Source organism: Anser cygnoides, chromosome 11 (assembly GCF_040182565.1).
Source record: "Anser cygnoides isolate HZ-2024a breed goose chromosome 11, Taihu_goose_T2T_genome, whole genome shotgun sequence".
In the NCBI taxonomy this organism is placed as follows: Eukaryota; Metazoa; Chordata; class Aves; order Anseriformes; family Anatidae; genus Anser; species Anser cygnoides.
This window is the reverse complement of record NC_089883.1, coordinates 6,687,785-6,715,736: the sequence shown is the minus strand read 5'-3', so window position 1 is coordinate 6,715,736 and position 27,952 is coordinate 6,687,785. Positions and strand designations below refer to the sequence as shown.

Below are 27,952 nucleotides of genomic sequence, written 5' to 3'. Positions count from 1 at the left end.
TTCCCCTCCCCGCACCGGGCGGGGCGGGCCGGGAGCTCGGCGGGCGCCGAGGGGCGGAGCGGCCCCGCCGGGGGGCGGTGGCGGCGGTGCCGGGACGCGGAGCCGCGCTCAGCACCCCGCGGAGCGGCTGGGCACGGCACGGCTCGGCACGGCACGGCTCGGCCCCCGGAGCCATGCCGCTGCCGTGCCGGGGCTGGACGCTGGCTTTGCTCACGCTGCTCGTCGGCTTCCTCATCTTCGCCGACATCTCCGAGATCGAGGAGGAGGGCAGCGGGTAAGGAAGCCCCCGCTCCGCGGCGCGGAGGATGGAGGAGGAGGAGGAGGAGGATGGAGGGAGGATGGAGGAGGAGGAGCGGGGCTTGGGGAGCGGCCGGATAGTTTTCTTTGTCTCCTGCTCTGCCGGCTCCTTGAGCGCCCGAGTGGGCAGGGAGCTCGCTCCGCACCCCGCGCAGCACCGCGCAGCCGGCGGCAGCCCCGGGAGGGACCCCCCGGGACCCCCCCCCCAACGGGACGGGACGGGGAGGGACGGGGAGATGGGGCCGGTCCCGGTCCCGGTCCCGTTGGGGACGTGGAGGTACCGGGCCGGGTCGGGTGCTGGAGCAGGTGCCGGTCCCCCAGAGGCGCGGCATCCCGCTCCGGGTGTAGGGGTGCTGAGCCGGGTGCGGGTCCCGGTGGCGGTGCTGGAGCGGTGCCGGCCCGCTTCGGGGTGTTAGAGAGGGGCTGGAGAGAGGGGGCTGCGGCTCGGCTGGCGGTGGGGTGGTGGGGCTGGTCCCTGAGGGGGGGTTCGGTGCAGGAGGGCTGGGGATGGAGGGGCGAGCTGCAGCCCCGGGGGGCTCGGTGGGCGTGGTGGAGCGGGCACCCTGCACCCTGGGGCGGTGGGCAGGGGCCGGTCTGCAGGGGGCTGGGGCGAGGACCTGTCGGTGGGGAGGGAGAGAGGGAGCAGGGACAAGATTTGGAATGGGTGGGGGGTGATGGAGAGCACCGGGAGAGCTCAAGCTGTTCGGCTGTTGGGTCGGAGGCTTTAGGATCGCGTACCACTCCTACCTGGGGCATCCTGCATGGCAGGGACTAAGGAACCCTAAAACTGGGAAGAGGAGCAATGCCCCACCCGCCCCGTAAACCCCATCTCCGAAGGCTGCTAGGCAAATGAGGGAGTGAGAGGAGGAAGAGTGGAGAGGAGGGCTTGCGTTAACCCGAGGAACTCACCGCAGCAGCGTGGGAAAACAAGTCACATCACTGTGGGAACGGGGGGTGCACTTGTGGTGCCAAAATGGCACGGGGTCCTTCTTTCTGCTCAGGACCGGGTGGAATTTCCTGCTGTAGTACCTCAAAACAAATACCTAGCGCTTGGCTAAAACTGTAAATGAAACGCGGTGATGTTTGTCGTCGTTTCATTGTTGGATTGTGCTGGGTGCCACGGGCAAGAAGTGCTTAAAGGTCGGTAGCCTTGTCCAGAAACATCCAGCACCGGGCTGTAGGTTACCAGGCTGGGCGGATTATTGCTCCGCTATGAGCTGGCGCTACCTATATAATAAGAAAGGAAATGAAATGCTTCAGAAGCATCCTCCCCATCGGACAGGCTGCTCCGATCCCCTTGCTTTCCTCCCATCCTCTTTTCCGGCTTTTGCTCTTTCTTCTCCCACCTCGCCTATCTGCTGGATCTGTCTGCTAGAACTTGCTGTGACCTTATTGAAAATCTATTCTGTTTTGTTAGTTACTTGTCCTGCTCTTCACCCAGGTTCATTAGGGACTTCCAGGTGTTTTTGGGTTTTGTTTTGTTGGTTTGTTCCCCTCCTCTCTTTTCTGTACATTTTATGGAAAGTGGGTGTTTGCTGGCTGCTTATCTCCAAGCCCTGGCATCTGAGTTTGTTGCTGTAGTTCTCCAAGGAAGTACCACCAAGCAGTTCAGCGGCAGAGACAGCAACAGGGTCAGATGAGTTCTGCAGAAATATCGAGCAGCCTCTTTCACACGGCGTTTCAGCAAGTGCGGGAGGTAACGTGGGCAGGAGCGGAGATCCCTGTGCCCCTGGCTCAGACCCGCTCACTGCCCCGGGGACTGAAGGAGGCTTCCTACGATCCTGTGCCCTCTGATACACGTGCATTAGTCCCAGACCAATTTATTTTCTTTATAGATAAGCTACCACATTGGCTGGGACAAAGGAACACACAGAGAAAAGGTGAGACTATATGTAGAAGTAACCACGAAGTAGGACAAACTGACCCTTTCTCCTCCTTTCGCCGTTCCCACCCACATCTTTTCCCTTTTGCATGTCCCAAATCCCTGAAGCGGCCCATGTTTGAGCTCCTTCATCCCAAACACAGCAAGGGGACAAGCTCTGTTCTTCGTGCACCCTAGGCTCTTAGCGCGGGCACAAGGAGCACCCCATCCACGTGTGCAGTCGTGATGGCCAACACGATGCTGCGACCTGGCTGAAAGGCATTGCTGGGGAGAGGTAGCAAAGTTGCAAAGAGTGCGACAGCCCGGGAGATGGTAAAGGTTTTTCAGCTTCTGGGGCCACGTGCTAGCGGTGTCTTTTTCAATCAGGACTTGTAGGTAAAGGGGACTGTGTGACAGCAAACACTGACGACAAAACGTGTGCCGTGGTGTAGAGAAACTGCAAAGTTTTCTAGGAGCTCTCGGCGTGCCCAGAAGGGAACAGTTCCACCCTGCTACAGGTTTGGAAGCTACTGGCTTTTTGTTCAGCTCTCTCCTAGGTCGGGAATATCCAGCTGGTGGATGGTTTAGCTCAGTGTCCTCCTCCCTGACCCCCTGGCACCACCTCGGTGGTCGGCATGGCCCAGACGGCAAGCAGGGGGAAGAGGCGGGCAGGGACCCCTGGCACCGAGGGGCTGGGAGCTGCAGGCAGGTGCAACTCTTTTCTTCTTTTTCCTTGGCATCGAAACACTCTCTAATTATTGCGAGGAGCAAACAGCTTGCCCACTTTTACACATACCCTGCCCCCTGCCTGTGATTTGGATTGTCTTTGGAAGGATCTGCCTCGTACGGGTAGGAACAGGGGGAACATACTTCTCTCACCTACAAATACTGAGAAATCGAAGAAAGAGAGAACAAAATGTTCATTAGGTACAAAGTAAAAATGTAATATTACTGGCAAACGGACAAAAAAAAAAAAATCATGCTGTTTGCCCAGACAATAAGTTCCCAGCATCACAGGTGAAAAAGGGGGCTTGGAGCCGAGAGCATCTCTGCCTGGCGGAGCTTCCTGAAGAAGGACACCCCTTAGGAAGCAAACATCTTTTGCTCCTCCAGATACTATTATCCCTCCTCCTGCAGAGGGGAGAAGCTGAAACAAAGAGGCTAAATGACACTGCTGGGGCAAGGATGGAAAATGAGCAGTTTCTGGGTCCTGGCGCTGTGCTGCTCTCGCTAGCCCCTTCCTTTTGCCCATTTCGGCACGGACACCCCGCTGCCCGCCTGCCCGGGGCCGGTGCTCGGCGGCGATGGGATGCCAAAGGGGAGGTGGATGCGCTCACCCTTGCTCCTGTCCCACCGTGGTGACATGTGGACGTTTCCAGCGGTGACATGTGGACGTTTCCAGCGGCGTGGCCACGTCGGTCCCCAGCAGCCACCCGCTTCCCGGCCGCTGAACTTTTCCTGCAGCCCGTCGGCGCCCGCCTTTCCCCGCACCGCTCTGTGCACAGCTCTTTGTTTCCCCAGAAAGGAAACAAAAGAGGCATTCGGGGCTGGCTTGGGGAACGCGACAGCAATCGCTGCCATTTCTTCATCCAGCCCAGGACAGAGGAGCGGGCCAGACCTCTCTTGCCTTCTGCAGAGGAAGACAAAGGAGTGGGATAATTATTGGGAAAGCGAGGGGGATAATTATTGGAAAATTCTGCTCCTTGGCGGTTTAAAGGGACTCTTTGTTATGCATCTGCTGTAGCGGTTCTGCAGGGGTCCGGCTGTGTCCTGATTGTCTGTAGAGGGAGCTGGTGACCCGCTGCCACCAGGTGACTTCTGGAATTAGCGTGAGCCATCTTAGGCAGCACTTGACACTGGATAATGGGTTGGACTTAATATGAGTCAACCTTTTTCTCTGCTGGTCCAGACCACATGCCTTTCCATCCTGATTGCAACAGGAATTATATCCTGCTCTTTGAAGTGATGAACTGGAGGATCAAATATCGCTGGCCTGCCCCGAAGCTTGTCGTCAGATCGCCACGTTTCCCTCTTGCGCCCTTTTCTAACGCCTGCCTCTCGAAGTCTCGGGGGAGCCACAAAAAGGCTTCGCATCCTCTGCGGTGGCTGATGCGTTTGCTCTGAGTGGCCTGTAGCATGCTACAGTCATAACACTTCTTGTCAAGGCTGGTCCACCGACTATAAACATCCTGCTTAAGTCCTTTGGGCTGTGATTTATTGAGCCTGACCCGGAGTCAAAGACTTGTTCTACACCAGAAAGTTTTGCTGAAAAAAAAAGTTCCATATTCTACCAACCCCGGCTTTTGTGTGCTCACACAGCGGGTGCGCAGGAACCAGCAATTACCTGGGTGGGTCTGGAGGAGGAATGCCTCTCCGCAGCACAGAGCCCACGGACACCAAGTAACTGTTCATGCAAATCAAGCCCATGGAGAGACCTTTGTACCCGTTGGGTATGGCAAGGCTCTAACAAAAGCCCCGTGACGCATCGGGCTGGAAAATAAAAGCAATGTTGGAGCACTGATTTGAATGAGGAAATATTCGGTGTAGGCTTTGATTGCCACACTTCTGACGATAACTCAAGCAGCCCATGTCAGGTTGGCTGCAGAGCTCCCCTTGCTCCCTGTCAGCACTGCCGCGGCACAGAAAAGCCCCATCTCCTGCAGAGCCACAGGGGCAGGAGGGCAGGGGCGGCTGCCACAAAATGACATGCAAAACCTCCGTGCTGCTGCCTAGGGCAAGTTGAAGGGGATGAATCTTAGTTTATTTCCTCAAGCTGAGCTCCAGGGGAATGCAGGGATGAGGAGTCCAGCAGCAGGGCTGGAGCAGCAGGATGGGAAACACCAGCAGGACCCTGAGCTGTCCGGTGGAGCAAAGCAAAATCCAGCACCAGGAACATAACCAGTCCCTCTGTGGGGTTTCCATTACAACTGGTGAAAACTTCGGTCCAGTCCTACCTGTTTGCTGCTTGCAAGACCCCAAGGAGGGGATTTCTGAGGTTGCCCATGAGGGGATTGAAGGCGGCAGCCCTTTGACTGCTTCTCCAACCAACTGTCCTTGAGCATGGAAGTGCCAGAGATGCAGCCGGTCCTAGCTGCAACAACCAGAGTGCTAAGGAGAGGAAAGCCACCCCGACAAGTGCTACAAGTTTCCCTTTCACCCAGGCGGGCTTTCTTTGTCCCATCACTAACCCTACAAATGCACCATTTAAATCTGGAAGGGAATGGACACTGATAAAAGGCTCGTCTTTTCTTTTTTTTTTTTTTTTCCTCTTGTATTCTGTGCTCACATGCCTGCAGCAACCGTGGTTATTCTGCTTGGACATCTGTTCGTCTTTGCCTACCTGCATGCAAAATGTGCTTTAGATCCTCCAGAAAAGCATTTAATAGGAGCTCTTATACCTTTCCCTGGGCTTCCCAGTTATGAGTATTTTGGTTTTTCATCCCTAAGAGCAGAACTACTCAAATACATCTACAAGCACCGTTGCTATAAAAAACAGTTGTTTCAAAGCCAGGCTTCCTCTAATTGCCTCCATCATTTTACTTTCCTTGGGTCTGGGTCACCTTCAGCAACAAGAAATAAACCCAAACCACAGTATTAGACAGTAATTATTTTGCTTTTTCCCTGCTGCCCTTCCCCAGCTGCCTCTGGAAACCAGGGAATTCCCTGTCCCAGCAAATTTACCGTGGGAGCAGACTTTGAAGTGTCCTTCAGCAAACACCATGGCAGAGCAGCCTGGTGTCAGCAGCTCTGCCCATCGCAATTCAATAGCAAGGGAAAAAAAAAAAAAAAAAGAACATCCTTACAGCTCTGTTTTCTTTGTGCTCCCACTGTAAATCTAAACAAGTCCTTTGCCTTGGCTAAGCAGCAGCCTTGGTGGTGGTGGCCTTGGGAGAAGCATCCTCAACAGCAGCACTGCTGGCACGCTGACATCGCTGGTCTTGCTATTGACCATACACAGGTCTCTTGTTTGCATGGTGTTCAATTCATCGAGCTGGTTGCTTGTTCACGGGGTCAGCTCTTTCCAAAATTAAGCACTGGATTCTTGCTTGTTGCTACTGCAAATAAAGTCCTTGTCATTGCACATAGAAACCCACCGGGAATAGCACAAACAAACAAAAAAACCCACCAGGCTGGCCATCTACATGCTGAGCATACTGTCCCTGCCCACCGAGCACTCTCCGTATGCAGGGCTGCTTTTAAAAGCACGTACTGTCACCGTCACAACAAGGTTTTGCCGTGCTTTCGTGGCCTTCCTCACTCAGACAGCATCACAGCAGGCTCCAGGCATCCTCAGTCCCCCGGTCGAGGGGCAGCTGTCCCACCACCATACGTCGCCTCCGACCCAGGTGTCACCGTCATCCTTGGGAACATCAGCCAGCAGCTACAGCTGGGGACGTATTTCCCCTGCTAAGGTTAAGCGTTGTCATCAGACATCCCCTGCACCTTCTCAGAAGCACACTCGACTGTCGCCCAACAGCTGCTCACTTGGTAATTAAACTTCTTCCCGCTGCTGCCTGGATCTCCACAGCATGGCTTTGTGAGCCAGAGGAGGGGAGAGGAGGCTGAGCTCTAAAACAACCAACATTTTTTCAATGTGTGGCATCTGGACACCATGCTTGGGGGAATAAGTCCTTGCATAGGTGGCTCCTTTGCTGGGGAACGCCTATGATGGTGGGCAAATGGCTCAGGTTTTTGCTGGCCGTGGGGTGCAGCTTTCACCTGGGCACTCCTGGTACCCGACATCATGTTGAGGATGCTCGTACAGAAGAACCACACCAAGAGAATGTCACTGCCCAGGAGAGGTCCTCAGCATCCACGCTGACAGTGGAAAAAGAAAAACCTGAGACCCTGAGTATCCCAATGAGCCTGGGGACCCTCAATCATTTCCCAAGGTACGTAGCACCCACGATGCTACAAGAGCCACTGGGATTTCTGCCTTTTAGGACAAGGATGCTCAGGAAGACAGGATCTGCTGCAAGACTGATGCTCTACTGCTTGTGCTCTCTGATAGCTCTGCTCAGTTGGCTGAAAAAATGATCTCGGGAAGAACACACAGTGTAGACATGGTTTTTAAGTAGTGACACATTTTTCTCTCTCAGCTCTTTGCTAGGTCTTCCCTGGACTCTTGGTATTTCACCTTTTCCCTTCCAGAAGGGGAAAACGAAATCCACAGACAACACCCCCGTCCCAAGCCCCTCTCTGGATGCTTTTATCCTGGTTCAATGACTGCTTCTTTGCTGGCTGTTTCATTAATATACCCAAATAAGCTGAAGGAAGGAAGAAGGTCTGCCGGTATGCAGGATGGGGAGAGGTGAAGCGTGTGACATTTCATCCCTGCGAGCACGTGAGCATTTTGTCTTTAGAGCAGCGATAAAACAGGAGTGTCACGGGGTAACGGAGTCGAGCCGTGCTGACATTGTGAGGAACGTGTGCGGATGTGAGACCTGACACTCTACAGGTGCGAGAGAGACAAGAGCCTGTGAGCCCTGGACCCGCAGACCCTGCGGGGCAGCAGGGACTGTCAGCGTGCTGCCAGCATCCTCCTGCCTCTCACAGCTCCTTCAGACACAGACTGGGATTTAGTGGTGATGCTCCGGTTACCCCAGCACCAAGGGATTCCCAAGCAGCACCCTGGTGATGTGACGTCCTGCGGACGTCCCTCCGTTTGCCTCCTGTCCTTTCACCTTTGGAGCTGTGCCTTTCCTGCTGCTTCTGCACCGGTTTTGTCACGTAAGCATTTCAGCCTAATTGGCTTAACCCTATTAAGCAATAGGTGTCTCTGTTTTGCAAACTCATGTGTCTCGATTCCTGTGCCCTCGGTGTACGCTGGCAATGATTGCACACAGTGATTTGCAGCCAGGCAGAAAGCTCAGGGCTAAACCCTGCTCTCATTTCCACGGGAGCTGATGCGGAGCTGTGGTTCTGCCTGGCACACGGGGCTGCTTCAATGCTGAGCGCCTCCAACCTTCCCCTTCCCTCGTGGGCCATGGGGTGGGTGAAGTGATGGAGGTGGGCCTGAGGCATGGAAGGATGCAGCTAAATTAGAGAGGCTGGTTTGTACGAGACTGACAGACCCCCTTTTACTCAAGAAGGGTGATAGCAAATGCTATGAGCGGCAGCAAGGCTGTCGGCTGGCACTTTGTCACCGAGCCTCCCAACCTTGCTCCCCAACCAGTGAGGCAAGGTGATGTTCCTGAATCCTCTGGTACAGGCACGATCTCTGAAACGTTGTCGTATGACTCGATAGAAAGCGTGGAACTTGGAGCTGCAAAAATAGCACCTGATATTTAGGAAGTTTTTGACACCCTGGCTGCCAAGCTGTGACAATATGAACAAGTGAGATTTTAAACACATCGAAGTGAGATTTCAAATGTCTCATCAAGATATATTGCAGGCTCTTTCATCCTAGCAGACAAATGCTTTAGAAATTTCCTCCAAATTAATCCCTAGAGAGGAACCTTGCTCGCCAGGAGAGTGCATGCTGGCAGGGCTGCCCAACGGCCACCACTCCTCTTAATCGCAGTCTCCTTCACACCCTGGCATGAAAACCTCAAAAGCAACTGATGAAATGTCACCGGGAATGATGGGCAAATCTCAAATGTCCTGGCTCCTCCTGATATGATATAAAATGTGATATGGGGAGGTGAGTGAGAAATGAGCCTGGCAGCTGGTTTTCTGGTGCAAGGTGAAAACTAGGGTAGGCAGGCGGTGTTGTGTGCCAGCATCCCATATCCAGGGTCAGAAATGGGGTCTGATGCCATCACTTCTCACCCAATTTTGGCTTTAGTTTCTCATTTGGCAGTTGGCCGAAGGTGTGGGCCTGACTCCCTCTGAATAGAGCATTCCCTCTGCATGTTTTCTCGTCTGCGATAACAAGAGCAGCTCATGGGTGTGGATGGGCTTTGACATGCTCCCCTCAGAAATCAGCTGAGCATCCAGCCAGAAGCCCCCAAGGGGACTCGCTGATGAATTCAGCCTTCTGCCGGTCTCAACACAAACCCCAAACTTCAGGGAAGAGGAGGGAGGGTTGAAGCCTGTGTCCTCGTCCCAGTTTTGCAGCACTGGCCTGAGTGAATCCTGACCCTGAAGGCCCCTTCCCTGAGGACTCAGGGAGCACAGGGCTTAGCTTGATGACTGCATCTCTCTTGGTCAGCAGGACAAATTCGGTCACTTCATGGGGCAGCCGGAGGACACGAGCCTGTCTCTAACATGGCGGTGTGCGGGTACCAGCCAGTCCCTGACACCGCCAGGTCTGGCCCACATGCATGCACGTCAGATTAGCTATCATTGCGAGCATCAGCAGAGCTAAAGTGTGTCAGGTTTTGAAGGAAGGAGGTTGTCTAAGTGTTTGTGGTTCATTTCCAGCAATGGGGCAGCGTATCCCTTTCCCCAGGCTTTCTGGTGGCAGTGAGCAGGTCGGCCTGGCCTGCAGGGGGGTCTGTCAGCGCCCTGCTGGCGTTGCCCAGGCCTGGCATCACGCCTGTGATCAGTTCCTGTGGCCTTCTGTGTTACATGTGCTTCCCCTCAGCTATCGAGCCGTGCTCAGTGAAGGGCAGGAGGCATCTGCTCCTGTCCTGGGCTGTGGGCCCGTCACCTCCGGTGGCACAGGCCGAGCCACTTCCCTGTCACCGTCCCAGCCTTAAAGCGAGGATCACAAAATGCACCTAATGCAAAAGAGGGCTGTGAAAACTCACTCAGTAGGTGTTACTCATTTGCACTCCTCAGATAAAACTGTGGCGCTCTGAGCTGTCTTTCTGAGGAATTTGGGTGAATAAATTTTGTTTAACAATCCCGCTACGGGTTATGGAGCTGTTACTACCGCTGTTTTATGTGGAGGAGGGAGGAGAGGGGAGCTGGGGCAACCCGTCTCACCAAAGGTCAGGAAGGCTCTGGCAGTTTTTGCTCTACCAGAAATGCAAATGCAGCTGACTGGGTGCTTGGATGTGGCCGAATTGTGTAGCTCACGTATTTTGGACCATCCATGCTTGTTGTGCCTGCTTCCCATGTGTCTTCTGCTCTGGGGAGAAGTAGGAACATGAGGTGGGCTTTGTAAAATACCCGTGGAAAACACATTTTCAGATTTGTAAGCCTGCGAACAGGGGTGTGTGAAGCCTGCTTTTAGAGACCCAGTCACCCAAAGAGGCTGTGTGACCTACTTGTTCAGTCAGAGCAGCTTTGATTCCATCTATTGAAATTGCTGGAAGCAAGACCAAACTGCACTGAGCAACAATTAAGAGAATCGTTTAAGAAGTGGACAATGATGAAAAGGGAACCGAAAACCCTAAACAACCCATTCATAGACTGTGAATGGAAAAGTCTTTGCATACCTGGTTTGTCAGGAATTATTCATCCAGGAAAATTTGGACCTGAACCATAAGACTTTTTTTCGTTCTTCTCCTCTGATATATGAATCAGTGTCACTCTAGAACTAAGCACAGAATATTTTGACCTATATAATATCTTAGATAGTCAAAATTCAGCTTGAAAAATCTTAAAGCAAAAATGAGAAAGGATGGCATAAGCCAGTAATAAGGCATTATCGCATATAGATGCAACTTATCGCTGGAAAACATCCAAGCCGAAGTCAAAAGAAGACCGTTTTGTAAATAATAGGATTAGGAAGCAGGTTGGTACTTTGTGGGGCTGGCTATACAATCAAACTGATAACAGCTAGATTAATAAAGCAATTCAATCTGAACACGCTGTAGCACTAGAAAGCTTTTCAAAATCAATGCCTATCAGTGCAATTTTAATCGACGTTGCTCTTTGCCTTTTGAAGCCAAGAGATTTGAAACTCCAGGTCAGTGAGGTGTAATAAAAAGCATTGTGTTTGTTTGTTTGTTTGCTTTTTTAACATGTGCCTCTTAATTACTACCTTCCATTTCTTAAAGTTTTCCTCTTCCCAGGTGGGACTGGAGAGGTGGTATAACGATAGTGGCTTGGCTGCATTGGTAGCTGCGGCAATCCTTGGAAAATACGGTGCTTGGCTAAACTGGGGGCATTTTGAGCAACTGGTGTGCCTGGCTGGTACCTGCTGGAGGGCTGAGAGAGACGTCTGGATGGGGGAATCTTCCCCATGGTATCACAGCTCTCATTGTCTTTGGTTGTACAAAGGGAGATTGTAGGGAGGGTGTCCAGAAGTTGCAGTGTAGGACAGGAAGGGTCGAAAGGCCGGTGGTTTTGAGTCACAGGAATGTTTTAGGGTTGACTGGACAAGTGGAGAGCTTCAGCCAAGTATCATGTCCCAGTCTCAGGCGATCTCTGTGGCTTGGAGAGAGAAACCAAGCCCAGTGGGGGGAGCAGCATCCCTGCCATAATCTCAGGAGCTTGCCAAGAGCATCCCTGCTGCCTCTGGGCCAGATGCTGGCTAGCAGAGCCCTGCTCACTCCTCCACTGCTGAGCTGTCCCTTCCAAGTTCATATATGACAGCAGTTCCATGCCATAATAGGGTACAGATCATATAAATACCCATCCAGGGAGGAAGGCAGCATTTCCTTGCCATCTCGGGTGTCTGGACAGGGCAGCCACAAGAACGCTTTGTGCTGTTTGCACTGAACGCTTTGTGCTCTGTTTGCACTGCAATGTTTTGAAAACTCTTGCTTTTCACAGTGGAGGTAAAATGAAGAGCTGACCTCTATCCCCGCTGCCTCCACACACAGCGAGCTGGGAGATGGGCTCCCAGGTCTTCTTCCTCACATCCAGCATTGCCTGCCCGAGCACCTGCCTGGATTTCAGGAGAAAACATGCACAGAGCTGTCACTGGGGGCATGTAAAGCTTAGCTTGGATAAATGCATTTGAATAACGTGTTGTGATGCTTTAGATCAGTCCTGCTGTAGCCACAAAACATGGATGAGGTGGGAGCTAAGAGGTCTTCTCCACTTCCAGATTTCTGTGATTTTTCCCCCCCTTTCACAGAGATTGTGAACCAGCACTTATTCAGAGAGCAACATTTATTTTTTCTAAGCCCTTAATCCAGTCCCTATCTCTCTTACAGCAAGTGTGAAGGAGTGTGAATCCCATTTGGAAGGCTCCTTCAGAGGAGACGTCTCTGAAAAGATGCGTGGTTTGCACGCTAATCCAGCCTGCTCCCACAACCCGCAGTGAACCCCATTAAAGCAGAGGCTTGTTAAATGCCAGTAGGCTCTAGGAATAAGCCAGTCCTGCTGTTCCCTTGATGCACCAAAAAAAAAAAAAAAAAAAAAAAGAAACAGCTCGCTAGCTCTCAGGTTTGTCAGAGGAAAAAGGAGAGTGTTGGAGGAAGAATCTCAATGGCTTGGTCGTAGATGGGCTCCTGCGGGAGGGAGGGAAGGGACAAACATCACAGCATTTCCAAGGGTTTTATATTATGCGATGCTGAGGGTTGCTCTCAGCCTAACTAAGGGGTTTACATCACATCCCACAAGCCTGAAAATCTTTTTAATGCTACCAAATGGTCATGCTCACTATTTCATTTGTGTCTAATACATTTGGGATCTTTTCAGGACTGCTAGAAATACCTGCTCCTGAGATACATTTTCATTAAGGTATATGTTTCCAGGTAATAATATTTCTGCTGGAGAAGAATTTGGTTCTCTTTATGAGCGTGTTCATGTAGTTAACTGTACAATGGAAACAATAAAACGGAGCAATGAGGACGTGGCAGCTAAAATGCGTCTGCCACTGAGTGTCACCAGAAAGCAGGGGACAGGTTCTTTGTGGCCTGCTTGAAAATAGCAAGCTAAAGCAAGAAGGGGCTCTGCAGACAGCTAAATGCAGAACAGTACTGGGATTTGTTTAACCGAGGATTTATGGGCCATACGAGTGACATTGGGTTCTGAAGGGGCTCGGTCCCACCTATTTTAAATTATAGCATCAGTCCAGAGCCTGGTGCTGGAAACGTGGGCACTCTGTTCCCACAGGTCCTGCTCAGGCAGGTCTGGTGCCCGTCCTCGTGCGGGGCTGCCAGGTCGTGGCAGTGACAAGGCTGGCCCTTCGGGTCCCAGCTCCAGCTTGCGAGCAACTGTGCTGAGTTGGTCTCGTAGCTTCAGCCAGGTCACACCGAGGGTGGAGACCAGGGGCTTCAGGGCACCCGTGGGACCGGAGCGGGTTGGAAAGGGGCCCTGGGTCTCTCTTGGGTCACTGGAAGCTGGGAGAAGGCACACGGTGAGGACAAGGTCTCTGCAAGTCACCCAGGAGGCTGGTGGCTCGTTTGGGATAAATGGAGACGTTGGGTGGTCTCAATTTAATCCCAGGATGAAGCCAAAGGCATGAATCCTGGCCAGGTCATTCCATCAATCCCCTGGAGAAGGACAGGGGGACGTCCCTTGTCAACCTGGAGTTGGAGGAGACCTTCTCTAGGCACAGCTCCCACCTGATGCGTTTAAAAAAAAAAAAAAAGTTGAGATGTATTTAACGCAACCTGTAGGCTGCACGCTGCTTTGACAACAGAGACCAGATGTCTTTGATGGCTGGTTAGAGAGCGCAGGTATTATTAATTGGGTTGGTTAGGAGCTTTTTGCTGTAATGGTTTTACGGTCGCAGTAGGGCAGCAGCGACGACGGATGTGAAAAGCCCTTCACAGGCATCAGGACATCTCCGTTCTGGATGGGGTGAGATGCGAGCGGTGGCTCAGTTCAGAGCCCTTCGGAGCAGGATCTCTTGACTGTTGAACAATGCTTGGCAAAGAGGAGCCGGGTTTATAAATAATGCATTTCCTTTGTCTTGCAGGAGTTCTGGAGGCAGAGGTACAATCAGATCAGCTGTGAACAGCTTACATAGCAAATCTAATAGGTTTGTAAATTAGATTTTGTGTTCATTTGTTTTTGCTGTAAGGCAGCTATTAATCTGCTTCTCCTCTTCACTGGATAGTGCTGGTCTTATTTAGCAAATGTATCTGTTTCTTTTCACTTCTGCTTTGCATTTTCTTAATCGTTTCTCTCCCTCCTTCCCCAGCTCAGTGCAATAATCATTTGCAAATAACCAAGGATCTGCAAGTTGCGGTGATTGAGAGAATGAGAAAGAGAGAGTTACTTATTGTGAAAATAAGTCAGTGATAGAGTTGCCATTTTCGTGGTTTACTGTGTGCTATTAGGAGAGAGCGAGCTTGCTTTGACATCAGAACCCCATTCGGTTTTATCGTAATGCAGTTCAGTAACGTCGCTCCCTTGCAGAGTCATTTCATGGCATCACAGCCTCACTCGGTGCCTCTCTGTGTTATTTTTATGATGATGTTGTGTCATCCCAGCACTGCCAAGTTGTAAAGCCCAGCGACACCACGCAAGAAAGAAAGAGCTGTGCCATTCCGCGACGATGTCGCAACACATCATCAAACACAGAAAACGGAAAAACAACGACAAAAAAAATCATAGTTATTCCTCAGATTCCTTTACCCTATTTCCTTTAAGATTTTTGACACCTCATAAGTAAGCTTTGCAAAGCATGAGGTGAAATAGCAAAATGCACGGTGGGAAACAACCTCCACTGGAGGCAGCCTCTGGAGAAGGTCCCGTAGCATTTGGTATGTACAAGCACACACAAGGACGCTGACATCCAGCCTTTATCAACACATCTCCCTTCGTTTCTGCAACACTACATAGTTTGAGATGTAATGTGTCCTCAGGAGCACCAGCCTTGGGCTGGAGATGTGCTCCCAGGAGCTACACATTGCCTTGAGCCTGGGCGATGAGCTCTGCCCCGTCTCTCCCTCTTTTCCCACCTTGGGCTTTACCTGCCTTTTATAAATGTATTTATTTACAAACTGCTCTCCGTCTGGAAAAAACCCTTTGCACTACAGAGGGAGATTCCCTTCAGCTGGTAGCAAGTGCTTTGGCTGTGTGTTTTTCAGAGCGCTCTGAAGTGTGAAGGCTTTTTCGGGGCTGCAGACACATGCACAGCTTCTTGATGAGATGTTTGGGTATTCTCTTTGGAGGGCGGCTGACTAAAATCAAATATGCAGAGGCTCCCTTAATTTATGCCATTTGATGTAAATTGCACTGAAGTGCTGGGGCCTATTTGCCTCTTAGAGTAGGGATTAAAAGCTGGGGTCTCCCAGTGATCATCTCCAAATCCCAGCATGAGTGTATCTGGCTGTTTCTCATCCCCCTGCTCATTTCTGGGCATGGAGCAGGCAGGATGAATGCAGAAATCATTTTGTTCTTTTTCAATGGGGGCAAAAAGTTAATAAGAAGCCAATCTCCCCCTGTTTGGGGTCTTTGTAGGGAGTACCCAACGTCACAAGCAGCACCCAGCAGCTCAATTAATTCATTTCTCTGTAGGGTGAAGTGCAGGTTGTGCTTCCCTCTTGAGGTTTTTACCTGCCCCAGGAGCTGAGGGGCTCTGCTTCGGGGTGCAGCCCGTCTCTTGGTGACATTTTGGCTGTGTGTCTTGTCTGCCAGCCTGTCTCTGCAGTGTGCTCTTGTTTCCTATGCATGCGCTTCTCCGGCTCGATGTGTACAATTGTGTTTTCTGTAAACCTGTAAGTATGTGTTTGTGTGAGCGAGCAGGTATTTAAGGATCTGTGTCGGCTTGAGCGTGGCGGAATACAAACAGGCTTTCAGTTCTCGTTTAGGTAATAACTACAATTTTGCTTTTCTGATGAAGTTTGAATTCCAGCAGCCACAGCCGAAGACAGTGATTAGAAATGCCATTGGGATGCTAACGGATCCTGTCTCTCTCCCTCGCCCTGTCTTTCTTTTCTCTAGAGCTGAAGTAGTAATAAATGACTCTTCGTCTCCAGCTGTTGTTGACAGAAGTAATGAAAGCATTAAGCACGACATTAAACCAGCCTCATCCAAATGGAGACACAACCAGACACTCTCTTTGAAGATCAGGTACTGGTAATTACCTATAGGACAAGAGACAGATCTGGTCCTCTCCAGTGCAAGCTGGCAAATTGCCTCTGTATATCATCTAAAGAAGTCAAGGAAGAAATAAAAGGCTTAGCTCCTGCTGAGCTAGACTTCATATCTGTAAGCGATCGCTTGGAAATGAGTTCCTGGCTGAACCAGCTGGCCCTGCAGCCGTGAAACGCGGAGCATTCGAGCCCCCAGTTTCCAGGCCAAGTGCAACTGGTGTGCAATGCTGGTGTGCCCCGGGGGGAATGCAGAGACCCCACTGATGGTGGGCCAGCCATGGTAGCCTGCTGGAAGGGCTGGATGGGGCAGGAGAGGGCATTGAGATGGAGACAGCTGTTTGGAAGCTGTTCCTGCAGGGCAGGCAGGAGACAAAGAGTTCATCTTCTGTGTTACCCAAGTTCCCTCTGTACCTGAGCTGATGGGGCCGTTTTCTTCCCTGTCCCTAGGAAACAGATCTTGAAGTTCCTGGATGCAGAGAAGGATATTTCGGTGCTGAAGGGGACGCTGAAACCGGGGGACATCATCCACTACGTCTTTGACAGGGACAGCACCATGAACGTCTCGCAGAACCTGTACGAGCTGCTGCCCCGCACCTCGCCCCTCAAGGGCAAGCAGTTCCCCTCCTGTGCCATCGTGGGCAACTCAGGGGTCCTGCTCAGCAGCGGCTGCGGCCCCGAGATCGATGCACACAGCTTCGTGATCAGGTAGGGGCCACATCCCGCCATGTGATGGGTTTGGGGGTTTGGGGGATTGGAGAGGTGCAAGCATAAAGTTCACCAACGCGAACGCCCTGCTGTGAACTCTTCCAACCACTGCCAAGCGCTCCTTGCAAACACAGCTCATGCCTTCTCACCCTGCTGTCCCCAGTGCCCATGTCCTGCAGTCACACTGCCCCCACCTGCGGTGGCAGGTCCCGATCTCCACCGAATTCCCTCCAGAAGATGCTCGGAGTGCAGAGGAGGAGCACGCCAGCCCTCCCATCCATCCCCAGCACCTTTGACTGAGGGGGCTGTGGGATCCCGCTGATGATTTATGTATGTGCAGACATTTGCTTCCTGGCAAGTCTATTATGAAGACAGCCCAATCCATCAGCAGCTCACAGAGGCAGTCCCCTGCGTGACGTGGGGACGAGGATAATGTCACCTCTGCCCTTGCTCACGGCCAGCTGCTCCAGCCTGGCTGCCAGCAGCTCCTTCCTGGCCACGGGGGACTGGACCCATTTGCATCCTTAAACGTAACCAGAGAGAGCAAAGGAGAAAACAGCTTGTTGCTCTTCTGGCAGAGTTTAGGGAGGGGTTTCACGTCAGGCAGCAAAGTTGCAAGAGAAAAGTTTCGCTGGGCATAAGGTGGGGTAGGACTGGGATTTGGAACGAAGTCTCCCCAGCCACGTGTGCTAGTGGAGGGCTGGCGTGGACGTGCTCTTCGCACCATACATTAGCCAAGCCACCACTCAAAACTGCATCCTCACGAGGAGGTTTTCTCCAGGCGGCTTTTTCAGCAGGGCTGGCAATGGCCAGCAGTGAATGGGGTCTGCGTCCAGGACACGGCTTTGCTCTTCAGACCCATTGTTTATTTTAAGCCATTTGACTCCTGCAGCGAGCACATCGGATGGGCTCCAGGGCCCCACATGCCGCTCGCTGGGTTTTCTTTCCATTATTTCCCCATCTGCAAAGTGGGGAAAAATAGCAGTAACGGCTGATTATCGAGACAGATGGTTAAGACACAATTCCTGCTTGTTAAATACTGTAAATTCACTGTAAAACACCACTGGAGAGCACAGCGTGCTCTAGGAACCCCCCATAAAACAAGGGGGATTTGCTGGCGGTTTATCCCACAGCCCCTCCATCCTCATCCCTCACAGGAGCCCCGGAGCCCCTACCCGCCTGCACAGCCCCAGAGGAGGCAGCAATTAAAATGATGGAGTGAGACTGGGTTTCTGAAGGTCACAGGCTGCAATCAGCCAAACCCTGTGGAGCCCAAGTCCTGTGGCATCCACCTCCTGCCGGTGTCATTGTCACTGCTGGTGCATGTTTCACCTGGGGACATCTGCCAGCCTGCCCGAGCTGCTGCTGCTGCCGCAGGGCACGCAGGCACTTACAGAGGCGAGCATCTTCCTTGCGTGGGAAAAGCCATTTCATTTCAAATCTGCTGTGGCAGCAAACAAGGGAGGTTTGTTGCTCCGTGTTATTTTTGAACTGCACCAGCAGCAATACAGACCGTACAAACCCGCCCACCAGTTACACGCAGCATTAGCATTGCCCAGAGGAACAGGCACACGCGTGCCAGCGTACTGACATAGCTCATCATTACCAGGTGAGAGCCTCTCTAATTTATTGCAAAGCCTCATTCTTCTTCCTTCCCCTTCCACAAAGTGAGGGCAAACGGGCACATCTGTCACTGCCCCAGCTTTGGGCATCACCCCCACAGCATTTGTTAGTGCCCTATCTCATATCCATTGCAGAGGGCTGTTCAGTGTTTCCCCTCGCAGGTGCAACCTGGCCCCCGTCCAGGAGTACTCGCAGGACGTGGGCATGAAGACGGACCTGGTGACCATGAACCCGTCGGTCATCCAGCGAGCCTTCGAGGACCTGGTGAACGAGACGTGGCGGGAGAAGCTGCTGCAGCGCCTGCACAGCCTCAACGGCAGTATCCTGTGGATCCCGGCGTTCATGGCCAAGGGGGGCAAGGAGCGCGTGGAGTGGGTGAACGAGCTCATCCTGAAGCACCGCATCAACGTCAGGACTGCCTACCCCTCGCTGCGCCTGCTACACGCTGTCCGAGGGTGAGAGCACGGTTGATGCGCTCGGAGCCAGCATTTCGTGAGCTTCCTGAGCTGGGTTTGTGCTGGAGGCAAACAGCGCGAGCTGTTTCTTCTGCAGACCATGAGGAAGACTCCATGAGCCGTGGCTGGGCCCTAAATGAGATCCGGAGACCACCTTGCAAGCGGGGGGCTCCTCGCTGGGCTGAGCGTGAGGTCTTCTAGGTGTGCAACAGAGCCTGAATCTGATGGTGCTTTGCTGTCTGTAAGCCTGGATGTCACCACAATCACTCCCCATCCTACTGTTAGGGCTTTCCTAGGAGAAATGGGTGTGTGCTGGCTAGTGACAAGGCTCGTCAACTTGGGCTTGAGTCACATCTGGGGACATCACCCAGCTCCTCACATCAGGAAGCTGGTGGTAGCTTCGAACAGCAGAGACCCAGTAGTTCCTGAGTAGTTCTTGCACAGCCCATGTGCTCCTGTAATGCTGCTAATTGCAGTGCTCATCTTAAATGAACTTCTAAGGCAGGGAAAGGTCTGATGTGGCCTAGTCCTGCTAATCAGGTAAATAGGCTCAGGTGATGGTGAAGGGATGTGTTGGGAGGGCAAGAAGGGGCTGCTGCAATTTCAGGAGTGTGGAAGGCACAGCTGGAGGGTACTGGGGAGGTTATAAAGAAAGGGAGCCCCAGGGGTGAGGCTTCTACACGAATGCCTTGGGGATGAGGTAGGCTCTTGCTTTATTTCCCTGGGGTAAGAGATCATCTGTTAGGTATTTAGGGAGAGCAGGCAGGTGGTGGCTTGTGCAGGAGGTGGCTTAGTGTCAGCCCCTTTATAGCAGGAGTCCTCCTCTCTCATCCAGACTCCAACCTATTGCTCTCCCAGGCTGGGAATTCATTTGAGCAGGTGACGCTCCCCCCTCTAAGCCTCAGCACTGACAGTTCTTGATTACTTTGGGCATTTCTTCCCCTCTGCACCTTCCAGCCTGAGCTTTTTGGATGGGTTGCTCCCTGCTGGCATCGCCTCGTGCCAGCACAGGGGGTGGGCACAGGGCAGGCCCTGGGGGTGCTCTCGGGGTGGTTTCCAGCACAAGCCAGCCTAAGCTGGGCTCCGGCGCCACGGTGAATCCCAGGCAGCAGTAAGGCGTGAGGACAGCAGGGTCTGCCCTCCAGTGACTGTGCTTGGGGCTTCCCTGGGCCTGAGAGGCATTTCACAGAAAATGCTGGCTTTGAGGTAAAGAACGGGAAGGAAAATAACACCACAACTCATGTAAAAGGGAAGGGGGGAAATAACCCAAATTCTGAGCTATTTCTAGCTGTAATTGACTTACTTTCATCTGTCAAAATAGAATTAAGCTCCTGTAATAAGCCCTTTAAATCAACAGGCTGCTAATCCTGTGCTGGCAACTGCTCCCGGTGCCAGCACCTGCCCACAGGAAGCTCTGTGAGGGTCTGGTGGGGCCAGGCACTGCTCCTCAGCTCCCCACGGGACGAGAGGAGGGTGCCCCAGGCTGCTCGGCTCCCCTCCGAGCCAGGAGAGCTGCTGCCTGCCCTGCCCTCCTGCTTCTCAGCCCAGCAGCAGGAAGACGAGGATGCTGTTGATTAATGATTACCAAAACATATGGTGTGGTTTGGGATGAGGAAGGAGTCTTTCCCCAAGTCAAAGCGGCCAGAGTGACTAGCAGTTTATTTACTTTCTTTGATACTAATTTCTACAATCATCATGTATTTTTTCTTGATGAACTCCTAGCTGTCAGAAGGGCATGGTGTCCGATAACTTCTGCAGTCCCCATCTCTCTGGGGAACATGGTAGTTATAGCATTAAGCTTTTTCTTTGATGGATCTGAGATTTGTGAAATTAAGACACCCTGTGGAGTGTAGCATGCAGCTGAGAAACAATAACCCACAAAGCCTTCTGAACACCCCCTTGCACTACAGTGATAGAGTTGTGCCTTCTACTTTGCTGCTTTGCTGGATAGAGCTACCTTTGATTTATAATCTATTCTAAGTTGTTTTAGAAATTACAAAGAAATGGGGAAGGTCTTTCAGCTAAGAAACTCTTTTAAGTATTTTCTTTTTCTTTTTTTTAAGAAATTGCACTTTCTACACAGACTAATGTTATCTCAGCCAACTTCAATTCAGCTACAAAAGCTTTGCCTTTACTGTTCTTCCTTCACTTCCAGAGAAATACATTTGTAAGTTCTTGACTCTTCCTTGAACCACGGAATTTATTGTCCTGCTCTGCTTTCCCCCACACCAAAATGCATTTCCATGGCAATTGAACATTTCTTCCTATAATTTGCCGTGCATTTGGGGCACTTGTAGAGCGTCCATCACTGAGATAAATAAAAAGCATTTTGTTTTTGTTGTCCTTAACAGCATCATGTGAGACACCACCTTCCCAGCTGTGCTGGTGCCTTAAATGTTTGCTGGTTGCCTTTGTGTCGGTGGTTCTGGATTACCAATGCAGTAGGACAGAGGCTCTTCTCTCGCGGTTAAACTCACACCAGCTCCACTCCCTGCATGCCGAGAAGGGGGAGAGCCATCAGCGTTTCGATGGAGGGGCTCAGAAGCAAACTGTCAAAGTGATGGAGCAGAATTACTGGCTAAGGAGCCTGTTCCCGGTGCCGGCTCCATGCGTTTTGGGGTGCGTGACTCACTTCGGAGAGATTCTCTAAAATGTCTCCTGAGCAATGCTTCTGGCAAGCGCGGTGCTCATCTTCTGGCTGGGAAGCAAGCGAGCCCCTTATAAGTCATCTGTTAGTGTCTCCAAAAAGCCTTGTAATCCCCATTGCCAAGCAGCTTTTGTTAGAGAAATAACATGAAATGCAGAAAGTCGGGGGAGACAATTGTGTCTGGAGGTCTGGGTATCACCTCTTGTGGAGAATTCACGGGCACGTTTCAGTTCGCCTTGTATAATCTAGTCTAGCATTTCTCTCTGTGTCCATCACAAGGGTTTCTTGGCTGTAACCAGTTCTAATCCCATCAGATTTTATTAAGAGCTTCTTAAAAAAATAAAAAATCAATAGATCTTCCAGCTCCTTGGCTCGCTCTCCCATTAGGTTTGCCATCCAAGCAGCCGTGACAGCTCGCGCGTGCTCTCTGTGACAGCAATCGCCTCGCTTGGTGCCCGCAGCTCTCATAGCACGGCTCTGCCACGTGTCCTCAGAAACACAGCTCGGTGGGGCGTAAGGTGGGTTCATCCTTGCGTCAGATCTCTCTCTAGGTCCTCACACCTGAATAACATCGAAGTAAAGCCGTGTGTGGGTTAGATAAGCGGTATTGCAGGAAGGAACGCTTGTGTGGGCAATTATTCTCGCCCCTTCTGCAGGAGAAAATGAGGCACGCTGTATCCAAGCTGGTGTCTGTCTCCACCATGTCCCCATGATGCTTGATTGGTTCCAGTTAATCAGGAAGATTTAGGTTTTCCTTTGTAAAAAGAAGGGGAGAAGCATAGGAAGGAAAGGGTAAAGAAATAGTGATCCTCTTCCCAGTTGCATTTCTCCTGTCTGGGGATGGCTCAGCTTATGGATGTTGAGTACCCTGTGCGTTCAGACGGGCATCCCAGTTACACAGATCTGCGTAAGGACTCAGTTATTCATCTGTCACCAATCTTCAGTCCCTCAGCATCGATTTCCTTGTGCTGGGACACTACAACCCAAGCTCCATCTCGTCCTGCATGTGCTGTGTCAGGACACGGAGGCTTGGTTTGGGCTGGGGATGAAGCCCAGCTCCGGGTCCGGCTTTGGGATCCTCGGTGAGGACCTGAGGGTCAGCCCCCATCCAGCACGGATCTGGTCACTGCGTGGTTATTTTGTGGGAGGTGAAGGAGGAAACCGGACACACGGACAGATGGATAAGAAGATATCGCTGTCCCCCGGGGCTCCAGCACTTCATCTCCTCTCTGTGCTGTTCCCTGCCGGTCCTGTCCTGGCGTGCAGCAGTGGGAGCACGGGGTGCCAGCAGGGTGCTGATTGCCTTCAGCCAGCCTCTCGTGAGCGTTAATGGGAGCAGGATGTGTGTGGCAGGCAGATAATGTGCTTCAGACACTCAGGGGCTAGCACCTCCACAACAGCTTGTGTTTGTGTCGCACTTGTACAAATAAGCTGTTTTAAAAGGGTCTGAAATTGCATTATTTCAGCTATTCTGATTTGTATCACAAAATAATGCGGCTGATGCTGCTGAAACTTGATTTCTTCATTGGCCCGGCTTTCTTTCACTCATTTCATCAGCGTGATAGATTTTCTGTTTATTTTATCCTGCAGTTTAACCCTTGCCTGGAGGGTACACGTTACCTGAGGGTTTCCTCGGATGCATCAGGAGGTGATGTGCAAGCCCAGGGCAGGATCCTGCCCTTGCTAATGATCCCAAACACTGCCTGCAGGGAGGAGTCGTGCACCCAGCGTTTCGGCACGAGCTGGGGCCAGGCTCTGATCCCCAAATTCAGTGCACAGGGCGATGCAGGGGGAGGGTGAGCGCTGTCAGTCCCTCCAGATGCAGGTGGGAGCCGGCGCTTCCTGTGGGTGGCTTCAGAGCATTTTGTCTCCAGAGGGATTTCCTCTGGGTCTCGAGGGCTGAGCCACGCACCAGCAGCAGCACTGGGCAGTTCTGCTCAGGAGACTTCTCAGAAACCTCCTGGGAAAATGGTGTTGCTGTGATTGCCTCCGTGTGCTGGAACTGTTACGTTTTGCCTGGGTTTTGGGGAGGAGCAGCACTTTTCCCAGTGGCCGGAGGGCACTGGTGAAGTCTCTTTTGCAAGACACCTGATCTGTCCGTGGCGGATGGTACCCGGTGAGGAGAAAGCACAGGGCTCTGAGCCGCTCCTTCCAAAACCTCTGTCCTTGGCTAGCACCAAGTATCAGCTCGGATGGGTGCTCGGCCCTGTGTCTGGGCTGCTCCCTTACAAAAGATGGCCTTGATGCTCTGGTGGCATTTTCCATCTGTCGTTATCATGCTCCTCCAAACACGAGCTGTCTCAGGCAGTTCCTGCCTGGCAGCATTATGGCTCCTATTCATAGCTGCATCCCACTCAGGTGCCAGACCATCTCTGTAGCTGCTTACACCCCTGAGGGTTTGTTTACGCCGCTTCTGAAGGAGGTCGGCGCTCGGAAGGGCTCTGAGAAAGGAGGCATTGAGTTTCAGGAATGCTCTTTGCTCTTCTCTTTTAATTGCTGTCTCTTTCCATAAAATGTTGCAGTTAATAGTTATGGTGATTGGTGTAGCCAATTTGAAAAATAATTACTGCCTGCTTCAAGATTATCTTTCCTCCTAATTAAAATCCCGGACCTCACATATTAAAGGTGTGCTGTTGACACAGCATCCCATGTGCGCCCAGACAACCTCATTTGGATTTACGGAATTAATTAGATTTTATTTCCATCCCCAGCTGTTCTCTCCTGCACTGGGGATGTGGCCATTGTCTCTGTTGGCCAGTGGTGGGAGAGACGAGAGGGAGATCGTCCCGCACTCCTGCCACAAACGGGTCATTAAAAAGTGTTCCCCAGCACTCACTGGAGGTTTTCCACCTTAATTGTGTAAGAAGCAACTTGCAGGTGCTGTGGTGTGACCTGTGGTATGGTTTGGACATTATATATTAGGTATGGTATCTGTTATTTTCATTCTGAGCATCCAAATTGTCACTGAGCCCCGCTGTGATGTTGCAGGAAGGTTTGGAGTGCCCAGTGGGCATGTTGGGTTGTTTTGGCAGATTCCCTTCCTGCTGTGGCTGGGAGGGCTCCTCAGAGTGCAGCCCCTATCATTTTTGTCATTCTTAATATATCTTAAAAAAAAAAAAAAAAAGTCAGCATTTCAAGCAGGCTGGGCAGGCACCCCAGTAGCTTGCTGTGGGGTGCCCTCAAACTGAGGGCCGCATCTTCCCCCAGAGCCACCCCCAATGTGACAGCTCCTCCCGGGTGGCTTCCCTGCCACAGGAGGATACCCTAATCCAGCATTAAACAGCTGTGATAACCTCCCACTTCTCTGTGCACATCAGGGGTCTGATGTGATTCCCCTGAAGAAATCGAGGAATCTGTTCCTCAGCCACCTGTGGGGTGAGGCAGTGGCACCACAGCAAGCTTTGCTGTCCCCACAGCTCAATCCCTGGGCAAGCCCAGAAAAGGCCAATGGTGACGCTTATTCTTGCTGTTTTCTCCCCACTTTCTTGCTCCTATTCCATGCTGGGTGCTGAGGAGAGGTGTCAAGCAAGGAGGACGTCCTTCCCCAAACACCGCATTCGTACTTCACTAAAGCTGAGGGCTCCTGGCCAGTCCTGGGGCGTTGGACCCCCATGAACCCACCCCCCCCCCCCTTTCTGTGCATGCCTCTGGAATTTGATTCACCAGAAAAGTCAATTTTCCTCTTATCTCACTGAGAACAAGCAAGTACATTTTGTGCCTTGGTTGCTAAATTTTAATGGCTTTCGTGAAAAGCTAATTTGCAGGATTATGGCTCTGCTCTCCCGCGGGTTCCTGCTGTCTGAGCCCCGGACCCTCGGGAGCCCAGCGGGAAGCGTGAATGAGGAGCAAGACGTGTCCCATGTTCAGTCACCTGCACCCGGGCCCTTTGAATTATCCATCACCAATAATCCACTGGCAGACCCCGCGGCGAGGGCTTGAGCAGGCAGCGGCAGCATCAAACATGTTCGGGGAGGAGGGAGCGTGCCTGGGGACCTCTTCCACCCCCCCAGATCTTCTTCTTTCTGATTTTGCTCCTCGACAGTGCTTTGCCGCTGAGCAAACCAGATAACTTGTCTGTGCAATAACGCGCTGGGCGCTGGAAACTTCTTATTACAAGATGTTGATACTGCAGGAACTTTTATCAGCAGCCCAAAAAATATAGCTGCTGCTCCTTTCTGCTCGTGCATCACTACAGGATGCCTCCTTCCCCTTATCTTTTCACCATCCCTCATAAAAAGCAGCACAGCTTGCAACAGGGAGCGCATCTAGCTTGTGTATCGTGTGTTGCATATTGCAATGTGTCCAATTGCGTGTTTCATGAACTGATGTTGCAAAGCCCGGCGCCGTGTTTTGATACAGGGCCGCAGAGCGGTGGCTGTGTGCGCCACGGGCACCAGAGCAGGTGTGTTTGAGCTCCTTCAGCCTGCTGACCCTTTATTCAAAGGCAAACGTTTTTACAGCCCTGTTGTGTTTACTGTCAGTAAAGTCTTCATTGATCAATGAAAATCGTCAGCTGTGTGTGCGAGTGGCTGCTTCAAGGGGCTGCTGGAGTCTACTTGACGTGTGGATGGTTAGGTCTGAGGTATCGATCCCCTAGGTTGATTGGAAGATAATTGTAGGCTGAAGTACCGAAGGCCAGCGTTGCGAGCAATTTGTTTTTCGTAACGGATTGCCGAGACATGAGATGCTTCAATGCCATAGCAACACGTGTGGTGTAACCGCCAGACAGAGAGCAGGAGATGCTTATTCATGAAGCAATCCCCAGAGAGGCTTTCTTGGCATGGAGAACTCTTCTGCTAGTCAGAAACCTCTCACTTTGAATCACCAATATATCTCGGCCGGAGAGGGGGAAAAAAATTCACAAGAGACGAGCTTTGTGTGCGAGCCCAGCCGCAGGGGCAATAACAGGCTTTCCTCTGCTGTCCTTTTGCAGGTACTGGCTGACCAACAAGGTGCACATCAAGCGACCCACCACCGGCCTCCTCATGTACACCCTGGCCACTCGCTTCTGCAACCGCATCCACCTCTACGGCTTCTGGCCCTTCCCCCTCGACCAGAACCAGCACCCGGTCAAGTACCACTACTACGACAGCCTCAAGTACGGCTACACCTCGCAGGCCAGCCCGCACACCATGCCCTTGGAGTTCAAAGCCTTAAAGACTCTGCACCAGCAGGGAGCCTTGAAGCTGACTGTGGGGGAGTGCGACGGGGCCACCACGTAGGGCGGCCCCCGGCCGCGTTCCTGCAGGCTGCACAACCAGGGCAGGCCGGGGAGGGGGCGGAAAGGCCGAGTGCGGCCTGGCGGGGTTGGTTGTCTTTGTCAACGCGCAGAGCAGCGGCACAAATACATATACGTGGTACCTATATATATTGACCTGAGTATTATAACTGTTTGGTGTTCACCAAGGAAGGGGCAGGAGAGGCGCGGGAGCATCCGGAGTGGCCGGCCCCGGCGAGACCTTGCGCTCGCTGGGCCGGGAGCGGGCGTTCGACCGACGTCCGAGGCGTGTGGTGGTGACCTTGGTTTTTGAGGGTATGTTAGGTGACGGGTAAACGTGAAGCCGTTTGTCGTGACTGGTCCGAGGTTGGTAGTTAGTTTGTTCGGCCAAGACCGCCTGGTGCGCTGCAGCAAGGCACGTTCTTGGCTCCGTGCTCGTGGCGGGGAGGGAAGGGGCAGGGAGCGGGGTGGGCAGGGAAGGTTTGTTGGCGGCTCTCACAGCTGAGGAACACCCAGCGGGACCCGTCCCCTGCCAGCAGGGACCGGTGCCCAGCAGGGCAGCACACAGATCTGAGCGCAGCACAGCCTTTGGAGAGGCAAGGGAGAAGCCTCCGGGGCTGCAGTATGGTCTCCAGGAGGCGGTGGATGAGCTGGGTGGACAGTTAGGAGGATACTGAGGATGAATTTCCTCATCCTTTCTTAAGGAGAGATATAGAAGGGAAGGAGCAGAGATGCTGGAACGTGGCAGGAAGGTTTTTTGCTGCAAACCAACGCCATTAGTATTGTCTTACTGTGCCCCGGTGTAAGACACTCGACATCTGCCAGGGCTCATGAAAACCATAAGTACATCTAGCTCTTAATTCCCAAAAGCTACCTGTTAAGCAGCCTGACTTCTCTCTCCCTCCAAAAATAACTGCTGAAATATTGGTGATAGGCCTGAGACCCAGCCAAGCAGAAAGACCACAGGACTTCAAGGGACTTTGTCAAGTCTAAATAATTTATTCTCACTTCTCCGCAAGGAGCCAGCACACAGCGCTGCATTACTGAAGTCCTGATCTATCCTTTCTTTCAAGCTCCAATTAGTTGTTGTTCTGAACAGTTAAATAGGATGTCAGATAGCTCTCAATGGGATGCTTGCGTAGTAATGAGCGTCAAAGAAATAATTAATCTTTTCCCATGCTTTTCTGAGAGTACCTAAAATATGAAAAAGTTCTTACAACTGCATTGGCTTTTCTCTAAATTTTGCATTCCTTTTTTGAGGGAAGTAACTAGATTGGTCTGATTAGCTCATTTAATTTTCTGCTTCCATAACCT

At 52.0% G+C, this 27,952-nt stretch overlaps 1 protein-coding gene across 2 annotated transcripts; it reads left to right on the top strand.

Annotated features, from left to right (window-relative positions):
* The first annotated feature begins 58 nt into the window (after window positions 1-58).
* ST8SIA2 (ST8 alpha-N-acetyl-neuraminide alpha-2,8-sialyltransferase 2) lies at window positions 59-26,786 on the top strand. Of its 2 annotated transcripts, XM_048071965.2 has the most exons (6): window positions 60-274; window positions 13,866-13,928; window positions 15,839-15,967; window positions 16,438-16,695; window positions 18,480-18,773; window positions 26,354-26,786. In XM_048071965.2, the coding sequence occupies exons 1-6, from the start codon at window positions 174-176 to the stop codon at window positions 26,640-26,642; spliced, it is 1,134 nt and encodes a 377-aa protein (XP_047927922.1). In that variant the 5' UTR covers window positions 60-173; the 3' UTR covers window positions 26,643-26,786. The 2 variants fall into 2 exon arrangements, with proteins under 2 accessions (XP_047927923.1, XP_047927922.1); XM_048071966.2 differs by lacking the exon at window positions 15,839-15,967 and having other exon boundaries at window positions 59-274.
* The last annotated feature ends 1,166 nt before the right edge of the window (window positions 26,787-27,952 follow it).